Raw genomic sequence first — 22366 nt, 5'->3', positions numbered from 1 at the left:
AATAATAATAAATGATATTAAATAAAATATACAAAATCACTAAAAAAAAAAAAACTTTGCTCCAAATACGTAACAAGCATACAAAATACTACAAATGAAGGGCAAAGATAAGACTTGCGTCTCACTCGGTGAGCAATAAGATAAATTGGGATTTAGTGAAGTGCACAAAAAGCATTCAAACAAAGTTCGAGATCTTTCTCAAATGCTGAAACCATGGCAGCTCCAGGTGCCCATCTTTGATTTTCTTCAGTCTTCTGATATTTTGATAGAAGTTCATTAATGAATGTCAGCATAAGCATCACTGCTGCTATCCGTATCATCAGATTCAGATGAGCTGGTACTTCCTTATTACCTACAACTTCATCAATCCTGCCTCCAGACAACTTGGTTAAAATAGTCAAATACGAGACGGAGTTCAAAGCCGCGAATGAGAAAGCATATAAAGCCAAAGAAAATTACGATAAGCTTCTCAAAAAGTTTAATAAGGGAGTCGAAGATGCTCAAATCACCATCTTAGGAAGAAGAACGCCGAGTTAGAATTTGCGATGAATTTGGTCAAAGAGGAACAAAATTTAGATCGGATTGAGGAAGTAAAATTTGAGACACAGTTCAAAGATTTGAACGAGCGATCGAAAAAGGTCAATAAGAAGCTTCTGGAACACGTTAACAAGTTATTTTCGGTTCTTCTATGAATTTGGTTAAAGGAAAACAAGAAAAAATGGTTGCCAAAATTAAACCATTTTTTATGATCTAGATCCTCAATTTTAAAAAATAGCATGTTAAACGTTTAATTTTTAAAAATAAAAATAGTAATTTAAATTTTTAATTTTATAATTTATTATAAATGGATCCAATCTTCACTTTAACCAAACAAATTGGTAATTTTAGAATATTGAATTAATTTTTATCCTATCCTATGCTAATCCTAGTCCAAAAGATAAGCATGTCCTATATAATATAATGTACTTTGGCTAGGTTTTATATTCCACCTTTGAATTTAAGCATATATTAATCCAGTATTTAAATTGGTTTCCAAATTATTTATCTTCAATTTTAAAGATTTACATATTAACATAATTTAATCCCGCATCAATGGCCATTTGGTAAAAGATTTGATTGTATCAGGATGTAACAATTTAAAATTTAAATCGTAATGGTTTAAACTTAAAAGCCTAAAATGTAATTTTCCCAAATGAAGTATATTAAATTGCAATCAATCCGAATAATATTTTGATATAATCTTTGCATACGAGCACCTTTGTACGCTTGAATTTCTTCAACTCCAGGTGTCACTGTACAAAGACTTTCTTTGACCACCGAATTGCCACGTGAATTCAGAACCCCGTCGAGAACCTGCCACCTTATAATCCGCTCCACCCTCGAATTCTCTCCACGTCGACTATCACACGTACTCCTCATCTCCTTCCCAACTTCTCAAAACCCATCGCATGCAAACAAACTCACCGTTTCAAACACCGCCAAAATATTTCTATCTCTCAAAATTAACCTTCTTTTTTATCCTAATTTCGTCCAACCCAATATGGTATTTATGTAAATTCTTCAAAATTTATGACCAGTTCCTAACCAAGCTTCTTTCCCCTCCTCTAGAAACCGACATCAAAACATTCCGATACGCTCCAAAACCCTCCAGCACAATCTGTTTTTTTTCTCTGAAATTTTCTCGAACTTTCTCTTTAGTTACTATAAGTTCTAAGATTCAGTAGCGAAACCCAATTCAGATATTTTCCATTCAAGCCGTAAACTATCAAAAAACAATCTCTGCGATATTTGTTCTTTCTTTCCCGATATTTCTTCTGATTTCTGTCTTTGATTTTTGAGCCAATAAAAGCCACTTCAATGGCGGCCAAGACTGAAGGCAAGGCTATAGGAATCGACCTCGGCACGACCTATAGCTGTGTAGGCGTTTGGCAAAACGACCGCGTTGAGATCATCGCCAATGACCAAGGCAACCGAACAACCCCTTCCTACGTCGCCTTCACCGACACCGAGCGGTTGATCGGCGATGCAGCGAAGAATCAGGTGGCGATGAACCCACAGAACACGGTGTTCGACGCCAAGCGTCTGATTGGTCGGCGATTCTCTGATCCCTCAGTCCAGAGCGACATGAAGCTCTGGCCCTTCAAGGTCATTCCCGGACCGGGAGACAAGCCGATGATCGTCGTCAACTACAAAGGCGAAGAGAAGCAATTCTCGGCCGAAGAGATTTCGTCCATGGTGTTGATAAAGATGAGAGAAGTCGCCGAGGCCTTTTTGGGCTACTCAGTGAACAACGCCGTGATCACTGTCCCTGCTTATTTCAACGATTCGCAGAGACAGGCCACGAAGGACGCCGGAGCAATTTCTGGGCTCAACGTGATGAGGATCATCAACGAGCCCACAGCTGCGGCTATTGCCTATGGATTGGACAAGAAGGCTTCGAGAAAAGGCGAGCAACACGTGCTGATCTTCGATCTCGGCGGTGGAACCTTCGATGTTTCACTGTTGACGATTGAAGAGGGGATTTTCGAGGTCAAAGCGACGGCCGGCGATACACATCTCGGCGGTGAGGATTTCGATAATCGGATGGTTAACCATTTTGTTGCAGAGTTTAGGAGGAAGCACAAGAAGGATATCAGCGGGAATGCCAGAGCGCTGAGAAGGTTGAGGACGGCTTGCGAGCGGGCCAAGAGGACCCTCTCTTCGACCACACAGACTACAATAGAGATCGATTCTCTGTATGAAGGAATCGATTTCTATGCGACGATTACCAGAGCCAGGTTCGAGGAATTGAACATGGATTTGTTCAGGAAATGTATGGAACCGGTGGAAAAGTGTTTGAGAGACGCGAAAATCGACAAGAGCCAAGTTCATGAGGTGGTTCTCGTCGGTGGGTCTACAAGGATTCCAAAAGTTCAGCATCTTTTGCAGGACTTCTTCAATGGTAAAGAGCTCTGCAAGAGTATCAACCCCGACGAAGCCGTGGCCTATGGAGCTGCAGTTCAGGCAGCGATTCTGAGCGGAGAAGGGAACGAGAAGGTGCAGGACCTGTTGTTGCTCGATGTCACGCCGCTCAGTCTTGGGCTCGAAACTGCGGGCGGTGTCATGACGGTTCTGATTCCGAGGAACACCACGATTCCGACCAAGAAGGAGCAGATTTTCTCCACCTATTCCGATAACCAGCCCGGCGTTCTAATCCAAGTCTATGAAGGAGAACGAGCTCGAACCAAGGACAACAATCTCCTCGGAAAATTCGAGCTTGCTGGCATTCCTCCGGCACCCAGAGGAGTACCCCAAATCAGCGTGTGCTTCGACATCGACGCCAATGGTATTCTGAACGTGACCGCGGAGGACAAGACAGCCGGAGTGAAGAACAAGATCACCATCACCAACGATAAAGGAAGGCTGAGCAAGGAAGAGATAGAGAAGATGGTGAAAGATGCAGAGAAGTACAAGGCCGAGGACGAGGAGGTGAAGAAGAAAGTGGACGCCAAGAATGTGCTGGAGAACTACGCTTACAACATGAGGAACACGGTGAAGGACGAGAAGTTCGCCGGGAAACTGAGCCCGGAGGACAAGCAGAAGATCGAGAAGGCGGTGGACGAGGCTATCGAGTGGTTGGACAGGAACCAGTTGGCGGAGGTTGACGAGCTGGAGGACAAACTTAAGGAGTTGGAGGGAATCTGCAATCCCATAATTGCGAAAATGTATCAGGGCGGTGGCGGAGACATGCCCATGGGAGGTGACATGCCCGCCGGCGGTGGCTATGGTGGTGGGTCCACCGGGTCTTCTGGACCGGGCCCCAAGATTGAAGAAGTTGATTAAGGGGTTAGACCTTGTGGGCGGTTGGGTTTCGGCTTTTTGAGATGCCGTGGATCATGTTTTGGGTTCAAAGTCATGTGAAGAAGAAAGTTGCTTTTGTTCACGTCGTTCTTTTTTCTTTTTTTTTTTTTTTTTTTGTGTGTTAATGTAAATGGACAAGGTTAGGACTTAAAGAAGACATGCAATGAAAAATGCAAAACATGGTTTTGAAGTGAAGAAAGTTTACTTCTTTCTTTTCGGATCATATATATATATATATATATATATATTATTTTCATTAATTTTCACTTTGCGTGTAAAAGATAATGAAATGAAATTCGCAGGAAACCTGTGTTTTCTGCCAAAAATTATCTACAGTAATATTCTATACGTAACAAAAAGAGTGGGAAGCTTGATCCGTTCTCTTTTGGGTTTTTTCATCCTTTGTCATCGTAAACTTCTGTATGCTTTTTTATTTTTTATTTTTGGATACATTTGTATATATATATATATATATATATATTTTTTTTTTTCTCTCTCAATTTATCTGTCATAAGGAGGAGCAAGACTAAAATGATTGATTTTTTTTTTTTTTTAAAAGAAACAAAACACTCAAATGATTGATTATGGAATATAAATCTGAGATGAAGATTGAGACAAATTGGCTAAAACCGTTTTCACTCTGAAACTGTACTGTATGTATATAAATTTGGGATGAAGATTGAATGAAACTAATTGTGGCTAAAATTGTTCTCACTTCGTGTAATTGTACAGTTTATTATGTTTGCCTGGTCGGTTCAGTTGGGCTGCAAGTGTGAGACCCAATCTACGTGAAGCCCAGCCCAGCCCAGCTCAAATTTGTGGATAAGGAGAAATTTGTCTTGGCAATTATGCGCCAATTCCTCCACGAACCAGTATGGTAGAAGGAGCTCAGCTCTCAAACGCCATGGCTGGGATCGCCACCGGCTGTCCATTGAAGCTGGTGCATACCCAGACCTCCACCAATACTACGCCGTCTTTGCTTCCCATATCTTCTTCTTTCGACTCCAAGCTCTTTGGTCTTCGTCTTCAAAACTCCAGCCTGGCCAAGTCCAGCTCTCTCGTCTATGCATCTTCCAGTTTCAGCGCCGCAATCACTTCCCGATATGGTGGTGGGTCTCGCTATTCGGGTCCTGACAAACGGTCACGCCAGAGTTACTCCGATGATGATCAAGCCCTTGATATTTCAACTATCAGGTTAATCAAATTAGTTCAGCAATTTTATTCGTTATAGTTCCTTTTTTTACCATTCTTTGTTTATTGGGAGATTGAAATTGAAAGTGGTTGCTTGATGGGTGGTCTGAAATAGGTCAGATTCCGTGAGGCTTATCGATGAGAACCAGAATATGGTTAGTGCTATTTGAGAGCATTTCAATTTTAAATTTTGGGTATTATTTTGGGCTAACTTTTTGCTTACTAAATATATATATTTATGTTAATTAATATTGTTTCATATTTGTAGGTTGGAATTGTGTCTAAAAGTGAGGCCGTTCGAATTGCTGAAGATGCTGAACTCGATCTTGTATGTGCTTTCTTTCCCATTAAATTTATTGTTGTTTTCCTCGAGCAATATGGAATTTTGAATTCTAGCCGTGCAATTTGGTTTATTAGATATCAAATTCGTGAACTTTGAACTCTGCCAGAAGATGGTATATGCTTTAATTGTTGTTTCTGTATGAACCTTCGGGTTTGAGCTTAAAGAATATTACACAATGACTTGAAATTTTTCATACAAGTAATGAGATGGGTCATATTTCTTGCCCACTAATTTATAGATACCACTGGATTCTAATGAATGGGGAAAGATTTCGCTAGATATGGCTAACCTTGCCCTTGATTTATACTGGAAAAGTTGTTTTATCTGCACACTTTGGTCACTGGCATTACTGTGTTAATATGGTTGCCTCTTGGATGAGTTGCTGTATAGGTCGTTAAGAGAAAATTCTAGTGTACTGCTCTGGAATACTGAGTTAGAGTTAAAGCAGACAACTTGTGGTTGATAAATTGGAGTACACTTCATGTTCTATGTAGTACGTTAATCATTTCTCTAAGAAAAAGAGGCATTGATTTTCAGCTTCTTATGTTAGTAAGTGGGGTAAGTATAATTCTTTTGCTATGTGTCAAAACCTATTTCTCTTTGTCATTGCAGGTTATATTATCACCAGATGCAGATCCCCCAGTTGTCAAAATAATGGATTACAAGTATGACAATTTTGTGAGATCTTATTTTGTATAACATGCTCATAGTATATTTCATTTCAAAAACCTACCTCACTGTAGATGTGCATTGATATCTTGAAACAAGGAATGTTTATTATAATAGTAAGAAAAGGTTAGTTTTTGTGCAAAGTTTACGTGACCTTGTAAATATATATTCTTCTTGATTTCATCAACCAATAAATACCGACCTGTAAATAAAAAAACAAAATATTTATGAATATTTGTTAATTTCCTTATTTCTCATCTCTATTCTTTTCCTACAAAATTTTTTCTGTACAAAATACAGACAGAGATCCAGACACACAGACACATCCCATGCAGTCTACCTATGAGAATTTCTAGACCTAAATGTCTATACCTTTTCTTTTTGTCAGTAAATATAGATATGAACAGCAGAAGAAGAAAAGAGATCAGCAGAAGAAAAGTGCAGGTAAATGTCTTCTCCAATAAGAGGTTGCTTTTCTTTATGATTTATGCAAAGTTCATTTATGTGAGTAAAGTTCCTGACTTTAGTCTGCTGTTAAATGTCAGCGAGTCGGATGGCACTGAAGGAGCTAAAAATGGGGTATAATCTGAGTCCTTATTTCTCTATTTTCATTCTGTCTTACTCAAACTTCTGTTATATAGTATATATGGTTGATGCACTTGTTTAGTGTAAGCATTTTAGTGTTGAATTTTGGTTTCGAATTTGTTTACTTGTATCTGGAAGCATAATTTCGTTATAGATAGCTGGCTGTCTAAGTTGTATCATAGTTGTATGCCTAACACCACAAGGAATAACATATTAAACTGGGTGAGTACCAAATATCTTGTAGCATGAAAAATTTTTCATCACCATCCATTCCAAAAGCTTAAGCTAATGGGAGGTGGGTCCAACTATGTATTTCAAGCTAAAATACAATTTATTCTCAACATTACAAGAGGTGGTTGCTATTTAACTCAAAATGTATTGAAAATCCAGTAGCACAATTTAGCTCTACAAGTGTCTTTTCCTGTATACCTATATGTTTTAGGTTCGATCGTTCAAGGCTGAGAATGGTTAACTTATGCTATTCTTAATATATAGAATTTCTTCTTATTGTTTTCATTGGTTTTTCTTTAACAGTTATAACATTGATCAACATGATTATTCTGTCCGGTTGAAAGCTGCTCGGAAGTTTTTGAAAGATGGTGACAAGGTAGCTTAACTTTCTTTAGCTGTCAGCATTTTCCCATGCTTGATTATTAATCCTTATTTGCTTGCTTAGTTATGCCTTTTCTTAAAATGTTTTAAAACCTTTAAACCTGTTTTGTAGGTTAAGGTCATAGTGAACTTGAAAGGTCGTGAAAATGAGTTCCGGAATATTGCGATCGAGCTTATCAGACGTTTCCAGAATGAAGTTGGGGAGGTACTTAAATATGTCCATAAACTATCTTAAGCAAGTAACAGTATGCCAATACTTAAAACTATATTAAGGGGGGATTTAGTCAAGCAGTTGACCAGTATGGTCAACTTCTGCTAGAAAGATCTAATGGTTTGTTTCTAGCAACCCAAGTGTGCCAGACCATTTTCTACCAATAGAGTGCTAATGGTTCAAGAGGGAACTACACAAAACCCATAATCGTTTCAAATCAGTGTCTTGTTAATTTTACTTCTTTGGATACGCCAAACTACCAAATGTAAATAAATTTTGGTCCATAGACAAACTTGAAAGTAGTTTGTTTATTCCGAGTTTATTTGTTGGGTTCTCATATATAGCCCAAGAGAGTTCTGTTGAAAAGCTTTGAAATAAATGTATTTTTATGCCATTTATTTTATTTCTTAATCATTTTAATTATTTTATTGTTAGAATTATTTACCTTAATTCATTTCTGACCCCCTGTGGTGTTGTTATGGTTTCCAGCTTGCAACAGAGGAAGCCAAGAACTTCCGTGACAGGAACATATTCATAATTTTAGTTCCTAACAGGACTGTTCTACAGAAAGGGCAGGAACCACCAGCTAAAAAGGATAAATCAGCAGTAAATGAAGTATCAGCTGGTGTGTGAGTTGACTAATGTTCGGAGGAAGGCTTGACAGAAAAAGAAATTTGTGGTATTTTGATTTATATTGGTCAATGAGGTTGGGGGATGTTCAAGGGTTATGTATAGCATTAGTGTTAAAACTGTGCTGAAATATGTTATTAGATTTTGATTTAGAAATTATCTTATTAAATTTGTTACCATATATTGCAGTGAAGCATTTGCTCCTACCAATCATCAAGTAACTCTTTTTTTGGGTCCCAAAAAAAAAAAAAAGAAAAAAAAAATTGTAAAATATAAAAGCACCAATGGTAGTATGGTTGGTTTTTTGTTTTTTTTAATATTTTTTTCTGCTTAATTGTGGATAATTTGCTTATCTCAAATGTGTGTTGTGGTAATTATAGTTTGTTAAAACACTTGAACAGCTATAATATAAAGTTGCATTCAATTGGTGCCTTTTTTTATTATTATTAGTTTAGATGCTTTTACAGTTGTTTAAAATGTTTTTACAAATTTTAGCTATCATTGATTAACGCTTTAATTAACACTCGAGGAAAGTAGATTATACATATTTAGAGAGAGAAAAAACAAAAACCAAAAGTAAACCAGGTTAATGTTATCAAACGGGACCTGCGGTCCTGCACACGGTAGTATAGAATTTTTTTTTTTTTTTTTTCATTTTTTTCCTCAATCCCCGGAATTTAGGTTCCTTGGTTTACCCATGAAAGGCAAGTGCTTGAGGGTTTGGCAGGAAATCATTATTCTGAGCAAACATGTTATGTACTGTCAACCTCTTTGCATGTGCTTGAAAATAGGTTATTGATAGCTTTATATATGTACAAGTTACAGCCATGTTGCATCAGCTGTTTGTTTTTTAGATGGAGAGTTTTCAACTTGCCTACCTAACGATATGAACTTAGCTTAGCTTCCAAGTTCTTGCATTTAAAGCATTCTCTGATATTTTTGCTTCTTTCACAACTTGTTATTAAACTGCTGGTAATTGTGAAAGCAATAGGTTTGCTGTATTTTAATGCATTTTAGGTTGGCTCCCTGTAGAGCATCAGATAAGCACTTGGGTGTCTGGGTTCTGCTTCTTCTTTGCGTTTCGTCAGGACATAGGACCGATTTGTTGATTAATAATAAAGATTAATTACAATTTAATACCCTATTTAAGAGAATTATATATCTTCATGTTTAAAATATTGCAATTTAGACTAAAATTTTAACTTTTTACATTTAGATCAATTTTTTTAACTTTACCAATATAGTTGAATTTATTTACAATTTAAGCCATTTTGCAATTCGATTTTTTAATTTATTAAATCTGCATTTTAGTTCTTCCTTTTTTATCAAAAAAAATTGATTGGATTAAAATGTAATAAATTGAAGTTTAAAAATCTACTAATTACAATGTTTTAAAAAATTTAAAGGTTACAATGCAATTTTTAGTACTTTTGTTTTCTCTCACAATAATTTTTCACATTTTAGATGCTGACAAGATGTGTATGCCATTTAAACATCAAAAGGTGCTGTAATTTTCTTAGTATTTTTTTTTCCGGAAATTAGATGCTGACTGGCTTACTGTTTCAGGTGACAAATACAGAATGATATGGTGAGGTTTATTTTGCATTTGTGAAGATACACGGTTTAGGTGAATCGAATCGGCACGTGATGTTAAGAAAAAGAAAAATGTGTTTTTATCATGAATTTTAATGTCCTCATATAAATCTCTTAATGGACCAAAATAACTTATAAAATATATATATATATATATTATATTGTATATAATTTTTCATCGTGAATTTGTAATATCCCTTAGATAAATATCTTAATAGACCAAAATAACTTATATATACATATACACAAACAAAAAGAACTACCCGGATAGGAAAATCACACAACTAGAAAATTCCAAATGGAAGTTTCTATATTAAAAGTAGCGTAAATTGAATTACTACAAGTGCGAGGATATCTTCTTATTCAAGGGTTGTGTCCTTTTCCTTTCCATAGAAACTAGCAAGAGGGAAATAATTGGTATAAAAAATGATCTTCATGTTTTTTTTGCTGTGGAGCAACGACGCTGATAATAAACAAACCCGGGATTTTTATACCCAACTGAAGGCACTATTCTTCTATTAATAATAATAATATATATATATATATATCGATATACATTTTGAGTAGATCAAATTTTATTATTTAATTAATAATAAAAAATAACATACTTTTCCATCCGCATGCATTTTTTAAGATTAAAAAAATAAAAGTACATAATACATTATACGATTCTATATTTTTTAACCATTTGTTTTTTTGGAAGGATAGTTTTCAACCTTAAATTCTTGCTTTATATGATCAAATCATATGTTGGTAGGACTATTACCCCAAAAAAAAAAAATAATAATAATATATTGGTAGGACTTACACAAATATCTAATTATTGTGTATTATTAATGTTCATTCAAATTACCTATAATAATTCACATATATATTTTGCAAAAAAAAAAAACAAAAAAAAAATCCTACCTTATAACTTATATCTCTCAATGCTATCAAACTATATTTGTCCAAAAAAAAAAAAAAATGTCAAAATATAAATTCAATTTGTCAAACTACAAGGAAACAAAAAAGAATAGACAAATAAGCAGGACATTTAATTCAATAAAAATAAGAAAAGAAATTGGGTTACAATATGGACACAAAGGCGGTCGTTGAAAAAAAAGAAAAAAAAAAAAAAAAAAAGGCAATGAATTAGAAGGTGTTTGAGAAGGCAGATGGGGTGAGGGTGGTAGTTGAAGAATAGCTGAAGCTTAACTTCATGGCAATGGTGACCCTGCAACCAACAGCACCCTCCTTCTTACGTGGTTTCTCTCATTAGGTGGAGAACCCATTACAAACCCCTCCTTTTCCCACCGTTCTTAAGATACAAACCACCCTATCCTCATCACCTCTCAAAACTCTCACCTCCTTCTCCAACGGACAAAAAGAGAGATAGGACACACAGACAGACAGAGAGCCTCGATCTGTCGCCATGGAAGCCAGCGCTGGACTGGTTGCGGGATCTCACAACCGCAACGAGCTCGTCGTCATTCACGGCCACGAAGAGGTAACATAACCACTTCTTGAAAGATCTTAATGCATTTTCCATAGGAGACCAAAGGACGTTGCTAATAGTGCCTTTGTATGTGTGTGTTTTTTGTTGGGTGCTTGCTTGCAGCCAAAGACATTGAGGAACTTGGATGGTCAAGTTTGTGAGATATGCGGTGATGAAGTCGGGTTGACGGTGGATGGAGATCTGTTTGTTGCTTGCAATGAGTGTGGTTTTCCAGTGTGCCGACCTTGCTATGAGTATGAGAGAAGAGAAGGCAGCCAGAATTGCCCTCAGTGCAAAACCAGATACAGGCGTCTCAAAGGGAGTCCAAGGGTGGAGGGAGATGAGGATGAAGAAGACGTGGATGATATCGAACAAGAATTTAAGATCGAAGACGAAAAGAAAAAGAATGAGTACATTGTGGATGCCATGCTTCATGGGAAGATGAGCTATGGAAGAGGCCCTGAAGATGATGAAAATGCTCAGTTCCCCGTACCTGTCATCACCGGTGGTAGATCCCGACCGGTATGTATATGTTACACACACACACACACACACACACACATGTACGTTAATATCATGCATCATGATCATTGGTATACATGAATTTGCATGCATACAGGTTAGTGGGGAGCTGCCATTATCTCATGGTCATGGAGAGCAGGTTCTGTCTTCATCGCTGCATAAGCGAGTGCATCCATATCCAGTTGCTGATCATGAGCTTGGTACGCTACTGTATATCTATAGCTTCATGATACGTGTGTGTGTGTGTGTGAGAATATTATATATGGATCGTAATGATATACATATTCATGCATGCTTGGAGAAACAGGAAGTGGAAGATGGGATGATAAGAAGGAAGGAGGGTGGAAAGATAGGATGGAGGATTGGAAAATGCAGCAGGGCAACCTGCAGGGTCCTGACGCCGAAGAATTGAACGATGAAATGGCCTTGTATGTATACATAGCAAAGAAAGTTTCGTTTTGTCGAAATTAGCTAAACTAATTGTTAACATCTTTGAATGTGAATCTTTAGGATGGACGAAGCAAGGCAGCCACTGTCTAGAAAAGTACCTATAGCATCAAGCAAGATCAACCCATATCGAATGCTCATTGTGGCTCGGCTGATAGTGCTTTCGTTGTTTCTCCGATATCGAATATTGAACCCTGTCAACGATGCCTTTGGTCTCTGGTTAACATCTGTGATCTGTGAAATCTGGTTTGCAATTTCATGGATTCTTGATCAGTTCCCCAAGTGGTTACCCATTGATCGTGAGACCTACCTTGATCGTCTTTCTTTCAGGTAACATATATAATTCATTAATTAATGTTAAATTTCCTGTTTTATTCATGAACTTCAAGAGCCTAAACTATTAAGGTGATTATACTTTCCCATCAAATTATCAATAGTTTTTAACTTTTTATCTCTAAATTCTGAAAACCCACTTATAAAAAGTTACATGAACTCTGGAAATTTATATGAAAAGTAACAAAAATTGAAACATAATCTATAGAATAAATGAGACTATTTTTTTTTGTGTTTTTAAAGTGGAAAAAAAAAAAAAAAATATATATATATATATATATAGTTTGAGATTAACTAGTGTAGTGCTTTTATGTAATAATGCTGATAGTAGAATACCTATAATGCAGGTATGAGAGGGAGGGAGAGCCTAATATGCTATCTCCAGTGGATGTGTTTGTGAGTACAGTGGATCCGATGAAGGAACCTCCACTTGTTACAGCCAACACAATTCTTTCAATTCTGGCCATGGACTACCCAGTTGATAAGGTCTCATGCTATATTTCTGATGATGGAGCTTCGATGCTCACATTCGAAGCCCTGTCCGAAACTGCAGAATTTGCTAGGAAATGGGTACCTTTCTGTAAGAAATTTTCTATTGAGCCTCGAGCTCCCGAGATGTACTTCTGTGAGAAAATCGATTATCTGAAGGACAAAGTGCAGCCTACTTTTGTCAAGGAGCGGCGGGCTATGAAGGTGAGTAATTCATTCTCTGAGAATTAATAATTACTTGCAGGAAATTCCAGTTTATATAAGCCGAGAGTTTTCATCGGTTTTTCCTGTGTCTGACAGAGAGAATACGAGGAATTCAAGGTAAGGATCAATGCTCTTGTGGCCAAAGCCACAAAGGTTCCTCCGGAAGGGTGGATCATGCAAGATGGAACTCCATGGCCTGGAAACAATACAAGGGATCACCCTGGTATGATCCAAGTATTTCTTGGCCACAGTGGAGGACTTGATACTGAAGGAAATGAGCTTCCTCGTCTTGTCTATGTATCTCGTGAGAAAAGGCCTGGTTTCTCACATCACAAGAAAGCTGGTGCCATGAATGCTCTGGTATGAATTTTTCAAGCTTCCTTAAAAATTTGTCTTTTGAATCTGTTGCTTCAAAATCCCTGGCTTTAATACTTTGTAAGTTTTCAGGTTCGGGTCTCTGCGGTGCTCACAAATGCTCCATTCATGCTGAACTTGGATTGTGATCATTATATTAACAACAGCAAGGCTGTGAGAGAGGCTATGTGTTTCTTGATGGATCCCCAGGTTGGAAAGAGGGTCTGCTATGTCCAGTTCCCTCAAAGATTTGATGGCATTGATAGGAATGATCGATATGCCAATAGAAACACTGTCTTCTTTGATGTAAGTGGATGCATGAAACACAAACTATTTGTTCTTTAGATTGTGTAAGAATATGCATATATAATATTCATAATGTATATGAATGCTTTAAAAATATGAGAATCATTTCGTTTTTCTGCTTGATTTTGCAGATTAACATGAAGGGTCTGGATGGAATTCAAGGTCCGGTTTATGTGGGTACAGGCTGTGTTTTCAGAAGGCAAGCTTTATATGGATATAATCCTCCAAAGGGTCCTAAGCGTCCAAAGATGATAAGCTGTGACTGCTGCCCATGTTTTGGACGCCGCAAGAAGCTTCCCAAGTATTCTAAGAATGATGCAAATGGAGAGGGTGCAAGCCTACAAGGTTTAGAGATCTATTTCCTGATAATAGTTTCTCGTGGATACAGTTTCACTTCCTAATACAATCAGAGCATGCCTCACCTAACAATAACTTATATATTTTCATTAGGAGTGGATGATGACAAGGAGGTACTGATGTCCCAGATGAATTTCGAAAAGAGATTTGGACAGTCTGCAATTTTTGTGACTTCAACCTTAATGGAAGAAGGTGGTGTCCCTCCATCGTCAAGTCCAGCAGCTCTACTTAAAGAAGCAATTCACGTAATCAGTTGTGGTTATGAAGACAAAACAGAATGGGGTCTTGAGGTAAAGTTTTCATCATGATTCTGAGTATTTTGGAATTAATTTCAAGTATTTTCCATATAAAAAGTAACCCCATATTTTCCATACAAAATACTTTCTCAAGTACTTGAAAGAATTTCTCCTATTACTTCATAAATAGATGATTACTCACTGAAAGCATGAACCACTCATTAAGCATGAGTTTGCCATGCTGCATTATACAACTGAAAATATTCTCACATTTGCATGAGCAGCTAGGTTGGATTTATGGATCTATCACAGAGGATATTTTGACGGGTTTCAAGATGCATTGCCGTGGTTGGAGATCAATTTACTGTATGCCAACATTACCTGCATTTAAGGGTACAGCACCCATCAATTTGTCAGATAGGCTCAACCAGGTGCTTCGGTGGGCACTGGGTTCCATTGAAATCTTTTTCAGTCACCATAGTCCCCTATGGTATGGCTACAAGGAAGGAAAGCTCAAATGGCTCGAGCGATTTGCTTATGTCAACACAACTGTTTATCCTTTCACCTCGCTAGCTCTTCTCGCTTATACTGTCCTCCCTGCCATCTGCTTGCTCACTGATAAATTTATTATGCCACCGGTAATCATATCTAATTACACTACTTCTTGTGAACATAAATAGTAACATATAGGAAATGGTTAGAGACAATAAACCAATGAAAATCCATGGGATTCGTAGATAAATTACATCCAACTCATGCAAAGAATATGACCTATAGCTTTTCATGTCTTCTCAGGATTCATCTCTTTTTTTTTTTTTTTTTTTTTTTTTTTTTTTTCTTGTTTTCTTGTTTTTTTGTTTTTTTGTTTTTTTTTTTCCCCGTCTCTTCCTGCTAAATCTCCATAGAGTTAATTCTTCACCTGTTCATGATCCAGATAAGCACTTTTGCAAGTCTCTACTTCATTGGTCTGTTCATCTCCATCTTTGCAACCGGTATTCTTGAGTTGAGATGGAGTGGAGTGAGCATTGAAGAATGGTGGAGAAATGAGCAATTCTGGGTCATTGGTGGTGTGTCAGCCCATCTATTTGCTGTCATACAAGGCCTTCTGAAGGTTTTGGCTGGAATTGACACCAACTTTACTGTTACATCCAAGGCAACAGATGATGAAGAATTTGGAGAATTATACACCTTTAAGTGGACAACCCTTCTAATCCCACCTACCACAATTTTAGTAATAAACCTTGTTGGAGTTGTTGCTGGGATATCAGATGCCATAAACAACGGATATCAATCATGGGGACCATTATTTGGAAAGCTCTTCTTTTCATTCTGGGTAATTGTCCATCTCTATCCGTTCCTTAAAGGTCTGATGGGGCGGCAAAACAGGACACCAACTATTGTTGTGATATGGTCAATCCTTTTGGCCTCTATCTTCTCCTTGCTCTGGGTCCGAATTGATCCATTTGTGTTGAAATCCAAGGGCCCTGACGTTAAGCAATGTGGAATCAACTGCTGAATATATTTGTATTTCCCTTATCTTTTATCTGTGCATCTCCAGAAGATACATGATACATTATTGTTTATATGAGTATGATGTATGAATCAAGAACGTGGAGATGCTCAAGAATGAATAAAGCTAGAGTGGAAAATTTTTGTGTAGCATAAATTCAATGTATCCAGTTTTGCAAGTGAAATGGAAACTGTTGCTTATAATGCTTTTGACACCAACTGCAAAGGGATAGGACACCATCGCTTCACAACTGATGCTTTTGAAACTGCTGATTTTTCTATTTAGTTTCTTTGTACAATTTGCATCTTCATTATGAAATCAAATACAATAAATGAAAAGATAAAGAAAGCTTAGCCCTTGTTTGACCATGTACTTAAAAATTGTTCTTTAATGAACAATATTGTGTTTTTAAATCTAAAAAAAGGTTTTTAGTATATGGCAAAACAAGCTCTAAGTAAGCACCGTAAACAAAAACAAAAGGAGATTTTTTTGGTTTTGGGGGGGGGGCTGTGGTGGAGGTGGTGAAAAAGTGCGATAGAATATGACGAAAAATGGTATAGCATCCTGGATTATCTTCAGTGGCCGAAAAATAGAACAAAACAAAACATTGGGAAAAAGAAACACTCTCTGCACTATTAAATTAAGTTCATGTGACATGCATTGTACCTGAAGAGGTTTAGCTTTCCAAAGGGCAGAATTCTTCCATACTTGTTTATCTTTCTACGGACAGAATTGTTTCATTATTGTTGTCCTCATCTGCAGTGCTAGCAACCTATAACATCAATAAAAAAGAATTTTACAAGGAAAAAGCAATGTGCATGAAATATTTGCTTGAAAAACTAAGTAGACACCTGATTTCGGTTTAGCAGACAGAAACAAAATTTCCTGGTATTAGTTATTGTACAAGGGATATACACCTCAATATGCATAGAGTACAGAATTAACTTGTTACCAACTGGACCCACTTATTTAGACATTTGTTTCAATTATATTCAAGACACATATTAATTGTAGACCAACATTCTTCCAAAAACGTAACATAGTTAAAAATGATAGTAATAAACCTTGATCAATAATCCAAAATGACAAGGAGTTTTGCTTATATGTGATGACCAGACTACTCTGAATATAGTTGTAAGAACAGTGCTAAAATGCTTTCTAAATTTAGCTGTTGCAGAATCATTAGTGATGGAAAAATAGAACTTACACAACCATGGTATGAAATGTTAACATTCATAAAATTCAATTTCTTCTATTATTGTCAAAAAGTTTTTACAACAAACTAACAAGAGAGTGTAAAATGGCATCCATATAAGCATTAGGAAAACAAAACAGACCGGATGCCTGTCTCACCCAACATACCTTAACCAATGTAGAATAAAGTTCACCAATAGTCTCCACAAGAACATATACCATCTGTGAAATGATGGAATCTATTAGCATCCCTCACCACAATAACTCTCGCTGTAATTTTGGATATAAATTTGGTTGCATTGTGACAGTCTAAGCAAACCCGGAGATTCTTAATGATCCTAATTTCAGTTCCTGGTTCAGTAGAAATAAGACCAAAAGCAATGGCCAGTTTCTCGCTATGAACCTTCACCATTAACTCCTTCTCTTCTTCCTCCACATCATGCAAAGCAGGGACAGTCTCTGTCTGAAATCCAGCCTCCCTCATCTTTCCGGTTAACTTCTCCAGCATTGCATAGATGGATGTTGCTTGTGGATGGGATCGGTCTCCAGCTGTAAAAACATGTGGGGTCTCACCAATCTCAATCAGGGTGCAACCAGGAGTTTTTGCCAGCTTCCTACTCTTGACTACTTCTCGTACTGAAGCTGCCTTTGGAAAGTTCCTGTCAGCTGAGTAAATATTAGAAAGTAAGACATAATACCCGGTATTTTTTGGGTCAAGTTCAAACAGCCTTTCAGAAGCCACACGTGCTAGGTTTCTGTCTTTGTGAATCATGCAAGCACCAAGTAAGGCACCCCAAACAGCAGGGCCAGGCTCAACTGGCATATTCCTAATAAATTTCAAGGCCTTCTCTAATTGTCCAGCTCTGCCAAAGATGTCAACCATGCAGGCGTAATGCTCGGATAAGGGCTCAAATCCATGATCATGAACCATAGACTGGAAGATTTCATCTCCTTCTCTCACCAAGCCAGCATGACTGCAAGCATACAAGACAGAAAGGAAAGTTACCCCCGTTGGGGAAACCCTAGAATGTAACATCTCAGAGAAAAGCTTCAGTGCATCATGCCCGTGACCATGGAGTCCATATCCAGATATCATTGCATTCCAAGTGACTGCATTTTTCTCTGTCATGGAGTCAAATAGTTCTCGAGCCTTGATAATGTTCCCGCACTTTGCATACATGTCAACCAGAGCAGTTGACACAAATATGTTAGACTCAAGATTTTCGTGCTTAATCAAGCTATGGACCCATTTTCCTAGACTTAGGGCTCCAAGTTGAGCGCAGGCTGAAAGAACACTTGTTATTGTGACAGGATTCGGAGTGAATTCAGACATCATTTCCCTGAAAAGAGATATTGCTGTCTCTGTTAGCCCATTTTGGGTATAACCCGAGATAATGGAGTTCCAAGACGGCAAGCTTTTCGCTGGTGACTCATCAAAAAGCTGCCGTGCTGATTCTATTTCATTCAGTCTACAGTAAACTGTTGTTAATGCAGTTGTAACAGAAGAATGTGTAAGAATTCCAGACTTCAAACAAAAACTCTGAATAGAACTAGCCAGTTGCAGATGACCAAAGGGAGAAGATACAGGAATCAAGCCCACCATTGTGCTTGAATTTATTCTCTCTCCAGATGCAAGCAATTCCATGAATAGCCGCACTGAGGACTCAATATCGTTATTGCAAGTATATCCAGCAATCATTGCATTATAACAAATCAAATCCGGTTGACCAATCTGCTCAAACAATAACCTCGCCGTGTCAATTTCCCCACATTTTGAATACATTGAAACCAAACCTGTAAGCACAAACGCATCAGAGTGCAACCCCACTTTCGAACCCAAACATTGAATTCCCATTCCAAGTTGCAACTCCGGCAACTCTGCCACTGCAGGAAGCACCGTTGCTAAGGTTGTCGAATCAAATGGCATCCCAACTGCAACCATATCTACAAAAGTCCGTATGGAGTCAACATAACACGAATTCCTCATGAGCCCAGATATCATTGTATTCCACAAAACCGTATCTCTTTCTATCATTCCATCAAACACCTTCTGTGCCAACTCAACGTTAGAAAACTTGAAGTAAAAATCAACAAGCGCAGACCCAACAAATAAACTCGACGCCAACCCATCAACAATCGAATGCGCATGCAACAGAATCCCATACTTATCATCCTTAAACCCGGAAGCAGCCGAAATAGCGAAGGCGTAAGTAAAGTTATCAGGTAAAAGATTAGTCTTTTTCCTCAAATGGGAATACATTGAAATGGAAGATAAGGGAGAATCATTGCTCGAAAAGCCTCTAATGAGGACGTTGTAGAGGAAGCGATCGGGGTTGGGGGTGGTGAGGAAGAGGGCATGAGCTTGGCGTATGGCTTTGAGGTCAGAGAGCTTGTGGGTGAGCTTGGTGACGGTAGCAAGGTCGTTTTGGAGGCCATGGAGGATGATCTGAGCGTGGGTCTGGTTCAACTGAGAGACAGAGGTCGCATTGTTCAGCAGACTCAGCAATAAGTTTCGGCTGCGCGATGCAGGAATCATCCGCCTGGTGCTTTGATTCCCCAACTGGAGAAAAGGCGGTAAAACGAAGAAATTTGGTTCGGTTTTATTTTCAACTTCTCCTACAACTAGCCGTTCTTATGATGCATAAAAAATTATAATAAAATAAACAAACAAAAATAAATAAATAAATAAATAAATCATTTCAAACAAACAGAAACCAACTATTGCAAAGAAATATCGTTACAAACATTAGCTTGAAAAACAGGAAGAAGCCACTCGGGCCGTTCCTCAAGCCTAGTCTCAAAAGAAACATTTTATAATAAATGGAATATTTAATGTAGATTTTTGAAGTTTGTATTAATTTCAATTTAGTCTATCACATTTTGAAAATTATAATTGGCATCCTTATAGAAAGAATAAATAAAATTATTTTAAGGGTGTGAATGAAATAATAGAGAAAAAAAATAAAAACTGGTTGATATCTTAGAAAAGGTAAATATCATTTTTGAAACCAGGAACCAAATTGTATTTAAATCAAACTTTAAAAAAAGATAAATGAAATTAACCCTTTTATAAATCTACAGCATGTTGTCCTATACAATGAGCAACAACATTCTAGTCTTTTCATAAAAAAAAAATAAATAAATATATATATATATATATATATTCTAGTCTCTACTGGCATAAGAGCAGGCAAAGCCCTGATATGCAAAAAGCAGGCATCAAATCTCTTCAACTAGGAAAGAATTATTATCCATGCATGGCATAGTCTCCTCTAACAGCCAAATAGCTTCTGTAGATTAAAAAACTACCTCTCCACCATTCTACCCCCTCTTGTACTGCAAGGAATTCCACAAATGAAGCACTCCATGTATGTTCAAAAGGTTGAGCTAGACCTCCCATTAACTCACCATGTGAATTGTGGATGACAACAGTGAATATTGTGACTCTAAATTCAAGGATTATGAAGCTTGATGATGTATGATTGGCATGTATGAGTTAGAGAAAGAATGGAGATGAAATGAAGAAGGAATAAGAGGTATATGCATGGGACAACATTGGGTGCCATAGCCCTTCCTCTAAGGTAGTGGCGCTATGAAGGAGCTGATCAAGGCTCCAAACTGAGCTTGAAAGGCTGTAGCTTTCTTCCTTGAGAGCTGAAGTGCTAGCCAATTGATTAGTCAAGCATCACAATGCTGTTCCTTGAATGCCCTGGTGCTTCCCCTATAACTGATACTCATTTTCATGTATTTTGAGAAAAAAACTCAAAAGCTATAGGTCGATTGTGTTTTGATGCTTGGGAATTGGAAATGTCTCTTTTGCCTTTTTTTGTGATATATCTCTTTAGGTATTGGAGATGGAGGCTAATGTGAATGCGTGTGAGCTTTTAAGAGTTGGAAAGAGTGGGCTTTCATTCTCCATAAAGTGCCATTGTTGGTAATTGGTGCATTGTTTCTTACCTCTTTTTATTTATGCTCTTGTCTCTTTCTTTCTAGATGGGTGATATTTATTGTTGCTCATATTTATTCCTTGCTATTTTTTTGCCATTGGTTTGTTTGCTTGGTTGAGATTTGCTTTCAAACTACATATAGTAGTAACCATCAATTAGAAGATGAAAATGAAGGTGGTATTGGTTAATGAGGGTTTAAAGATGGCTTTAGATGGTGAGCATGATATAACACCTTGACTTGAGAAAATGCCTTGAGTTTGAAATTTTGATCAAGTTTGACCAAAGTTGATCGGTTTTGACAAAGTGGATCTCATAGTTGACTTTTTATTGTAAGAGGAATTTGGTATTGATCGAGATACCATGGAAAAGTACTAATCGACATGAGTTCGCAGACTAGTAGTACGCCAAAATCAAAGCTAATAATAGAAAGTTATGGTAAAAAGAAGATGCGATTGGAATTGATCAGCAAGCCAGAGTTGACTTTTTATCTGTATGGATTTTGATGTTGACTTATGTGTGATAGTGCTCATTGATAAGAGTCAGTAGACTGGTGGCATGCATAAGCGTGTGCTACCCCTTTCCTTCCAAGACGCGTTTTGACAAAGCCTTGAGGTACCATTACCCTTAATTGGGCTGTTGGGCCAAAGAGGACAATATCTTGGACCGAGTTAGCTTTGTGAGGTACCATTACCCTTAATTGGGCTGTTGGGCCAAAGAGGACAATATCTTGGACCGAGTTAGCTTTGGTATCAGAGCCTACTTGGATCGGTGGGCCTAACTGGGGATCAGATGCCCCAGAAGGGAGTGGGGATTGGAGTGATTGCTGATCCCACATCGGTTGGAAAGAGTGGAAAGAAGCGCCTTATAAGCGTGTGCTACTCCTTTCTTTCTAAGACGCGTTTTGACAAAGCCTTGAGGTACCATTACCCTTAATTGGGCTGTTGGGCCAAAGAGGACAATATCTTGGACCGAGTTAGCTTTGGGGGATTGGAGTGATTGCTGATCCCACATCGGTTGGAAAGAGTGGAAAGAAGCGCCTTATAAGCGTGTGCTACCCCTTTCCTTCCAAGACGCGTTTTGACAAAGCCTTGAGGTACCATTACCCTTAATTGGGCTGTTGGGCCAAAGAGGACAATATCTTGGACCGAGTTAGCTTTGGTATCAGAGCCTACTTGGATCGGTGGGCCTAATTGGGGATCAGATGCCCCGGAAGGGAGTGGGGATTGGAGTGATTGCTGATTGTGTATGTTGGAGAATGGCTGTATAGTATTTGAGGTTCATGCCAGGTATTTTAGGTATGAAATGGAAATTGGGTG

At 37.8% G+C, this 22366-nt stretch overlaps 4 protein-coding genes across 8 annotated transcripts; 3 read left to right on the top strand and 1 right to left on the bottom strand.

The window, feature by feature from the left end:
- Window positions 1-1395: 1395 nt before the first annotated feature.
- Window positions 1396-4052, top strand: LOC107426626 (heat shock 70 kDa protein). The gene has a single exon (XM_016036860.4). It carries the CDS (start codon window positions 1858-1860, stop codon window positions 3820-3822), a length of 1965 nt encoding a protein of 654 aa, XP_015892346.3. The 5' UTR covers window positions 1396-1857; the 3' UTR covers window positions 3823-4052.
- Window positions 4053-4673: 621 nt separating this feature from the next.
- On the top strand, window positions 4674-8513 carry LOC107426410 (translation initiation factor IF3-4, chloroplastic). 2 transcript variants are annotated; one of them, XM_048476955.2, is made up of 9 exons: window positions 4682-5034; window positions 5147-5186; window positions 5300-5359; window positions 5987-6039; window positions 6432-6487; window positions 6589-6622; window positions 7163-7235; window positions 7353-7445; window positions 7941-8513. In XM_048476955.2, exons 1-9 carry the CDS (start codon window positions 4715-4717, stop codon window positions 8082-8084), a joined length of 873 nt encoding a protein of 290 aa, XP_048332912.1. In that variant the 5' UTR covers window positions 4682-4714; the 3' UTR covers window positions 8085-8513. The 2 variants fall into 2 exon arrangements, with proteins under 2 accessions (XP_048332915.1, XP_048332912.1); XM_048476958.2 differs by lacking the exon at window positions 7353-7445 and having other exon boundaries at window positions 4674-5034.
- Window positions 8514-10835: 2322 nt separating this feature from the next.
- On the top strand, window positions 10836-16127 carry LOC107426543 (cellulose synthase A catalytic subunit 7 [UDP-forming]). Its single transcript, XM_016036749.4, has 12 exons — window positions 10836-11163; window positions 11275-11673; window positions 11771-11873; window positions 11981-12101; window positions 12184-12450; window positions 12801-13146; window positions 13243-13506; window positions 13594-13806; window positions 13938-14151; window positions 14257-14453; window positions 14684-15037; window positions 15334-16127. The coding sequence occupies exons 1-12, from the start codon at window positions 11089-11091 to the stop codon at window positions 15913-15915; spliced, it is 3135 nt and encodes a 1044-aa protein (XP_015892235.1). The 5' UTR covers window positions 10836-11088; the 3' UTR covers window positions 15916-16127.
- LOC107426552 (pentatricopeptide repeat-containing protein At4g30700) lies at window positions 15714-19887 on the bottom strand. Of its 4 annotated transcripts, none has more exons than XM_016036762.4 (3): window positions 17272-19887; window positions 16576-16681; window positions 15714-15943 (listed from the first exon to the last, which is right to left on the bottom strand). In XM_016036762.4, exon 1 carries the CDS (start codon window positions 19637-19639, stop codon window positions 17294-17296), a length of 2346 nt encoding a protein of 781 aa, XP_015892248.3. In that variant the 5' UTR covers window positions 19640-19887; the 3' UTR covers window positions 15714-15943; window positions 16576-16681; window positions 17272-17293. The 4 variants fall into 4 exon arrangements, with proteins under 4 accessions (XP_015892248.3, XP_060676405.1, XP_024932649.3 ...); XM_060820422.1 differs by having other exon boundaries at window positions 15714-15883; XM_025076881.3 differs by having other exon boundaries at window positions 16576-16665.
- Window positions 19888-22366: the final 2479 nt, after the last annotated feature.

The sequence above is a fragment of the Ziziphus jujuba genome, chromosome 1 (genome assembly GCF_031755915.1).
Source record: "Ziziphus jujuba cultivar Dongzao chromosome 1, ASM3175591v1".
Taxonomy (NCBI): domain Eukaryota; kingdom Viridiplantae; phylum Streptophyta; class Magnoliopsida; order Rosales; family Rhamnaceae; genus Ziziphus; species Ziziphus jujuba.
The sequence above is the reverse complement of the archived record's forward strand: the minus strand, read 5'-3'. Positions and strand labels throughout refer to the sequence as shown.

Coding starts and splice junctions, on each gene's coding strand:
- LOC107426410 (XM_048476955.2), top strand. CDS start 4,715: ATGGTAGAAGGAGCTCAGCTCTCAAACGCCATGGCTGGGATCGCCACC. Junction 5,187..5,299: donor TCGATGAGAACCAGAATATG/GTTAGTGCTATT, acceptor TCATATTTGTAG/GTTGGAATTGTGTCTAAAAG. Junction 7,236..7,352: donor TTTTGAAAGATGGTGACAAG/GTAGCTTAACTT, acceptor CCTGTTTTGTAG/GTTAAGGTCATAGTGAACTT.
- LOC107426626 (XM_016036860.4), top strand. CDS start 1,858: ATGGCGGCCAAGACTGAAGGCAAGGCTATAGGAATCGACCTCGGCACG.
- LOC107426543 (XM_016036749.4), top strand. CDS start 11,089: ATGGAAGCCAGCGCTGGACTGGTTGCGGGATCTCACAACCGCAACGAG. Junction 11,164..11,274: donor TCATTCACGGCCACGAAGAG/GTAACATAACCA, acceptor GCTTGCTTGCAG/CCAAAGACATTGAGGAACTT. Junction 15,038..15,333: donor ATAAATTTATTATGCCACCG/GTAATCATATCT, acceptor TTCATGATCCAG/ATAAGCACTTTTGCAAGTCT.
- LOC107426552 (XM_016036762.4), bottom strand. CDS start 19,639: ATGATTCCTGCATCGCGCAGCCGAAACTTATTGCTGAGTCTGCTGAAC.